Source organism: Quercus robur, chromosome 11, assembly GCF_932294415.1.
Source record: "Quercus robur chromosome 11, dhQueRobu3.1, whole genome shotgun sequence".
NCBI classification, from domain to species: domain Eukaryota; kingdom Viridiplantae; phylum Streptophyta; class Magnoliopsida; order Fagales; family Fagaceae; genus Quercus; species Quercus robur.
The window spans coordinates 23,474,078-23,475,000 of NC_065544.1; the positions used below are offsets into that span (position 1 = coordinate 23,474,078).

The following is a 923-nucleotide window of genomic DNA, read 5'->3' on the forward strand; positions in this document are numbered from 1 at the left end:
TCATATCTCAAACCCAAACACTCAAACTTTCTCTCTTTCTGTTTCAGTCTTTAAAACCCTCTCTCTCTCTCTCTCTCTCAGAGTCTTAGCTTTTTTATTCTACAATGGCTCGCTTTAGCTTTGTGGCTTTGGTTGTAATGGCAGTACTTGTGGGCTCCACTTTAGCCCAGTCTCCTTCACAATCTCCATCAAAGTCGCCAACACAAGCACCCGCTCCTAAAGCTTCAGCGCCGTCACCAACCGTAAGAAAGACTCCAGTGCCTGCTCCATCTCCGGCAGTGGTGAACTCTCCACCATCTCCTCCTCCGGCTTCTTCTGATGCTCCGGTGAGTCCTCCATCTTCGATTAGTGCTCCACCTGCTGAAGCTCCTGGACCGGCGGCTCAGAGCGGTGCCGTTTTGAACAGAGTTGGGTTCGCTGCTGGATCTGTGGCTGTAGCAGTATTCGCTGCCGTTTTGGTGTTTTAGAAATTACAAAGTGTTCTATTTATTTATTTATTTTTATTGTATTTATTCATTATTCATTCATTCACAGTGGATTTGGTCGTATTATATGTGATGTTTATCAGGGTATTTACTATACCCATTAATATAATTTCTTCTTTATTCTTTTAATTCCGCAATTGGTGTTAAATATTGTGAAATTTTATTTTTGGAAGTCTAAGGAAACCAACTTTATGGGTTTGAATTGCGATTACACGGAAATCAATTGGTGCTTGAGTTGAATGAACTTGGGTATTTGTTGCTGTTGCTCAAACAAAATCGCAGCAATTGTTTTAGGACTTCACGAATACAAAAGTTACATAAATGCAATAGAAAAGTTTGCTTGAAATATTAATGTAATGAATAAATAAAATGTGAATGTTCCACTAAAAATGCGATTGCCAAGAAATGCTAGCCAGGTGAAATGATTTAAATTAATTT

At 39.3% G+C, this 923-nt stretch overlaps 1 protein-coding gene across 1 annotated transcript; it reads left to right on the forward strand.

The window, feature by feature from the left end:
• On the forward strand, positions 1 to 614 carry LOC126706056 (classical arabinogalactan protein 1-like). Its single transcript, XM_050405316.1, has one exon. The coding sequence runs from the start codon at positions 105 to 107 to the stop codon at positions 465 to 467; it is 363 nt and encodes a 120-aa protein (XP_050261273.1). The 5' UTR covers positions 1 to 104; the 3' UTR covers positions 468 to 614.
• Positions 615 to 923: the final 309 nt, after the last annotated feature.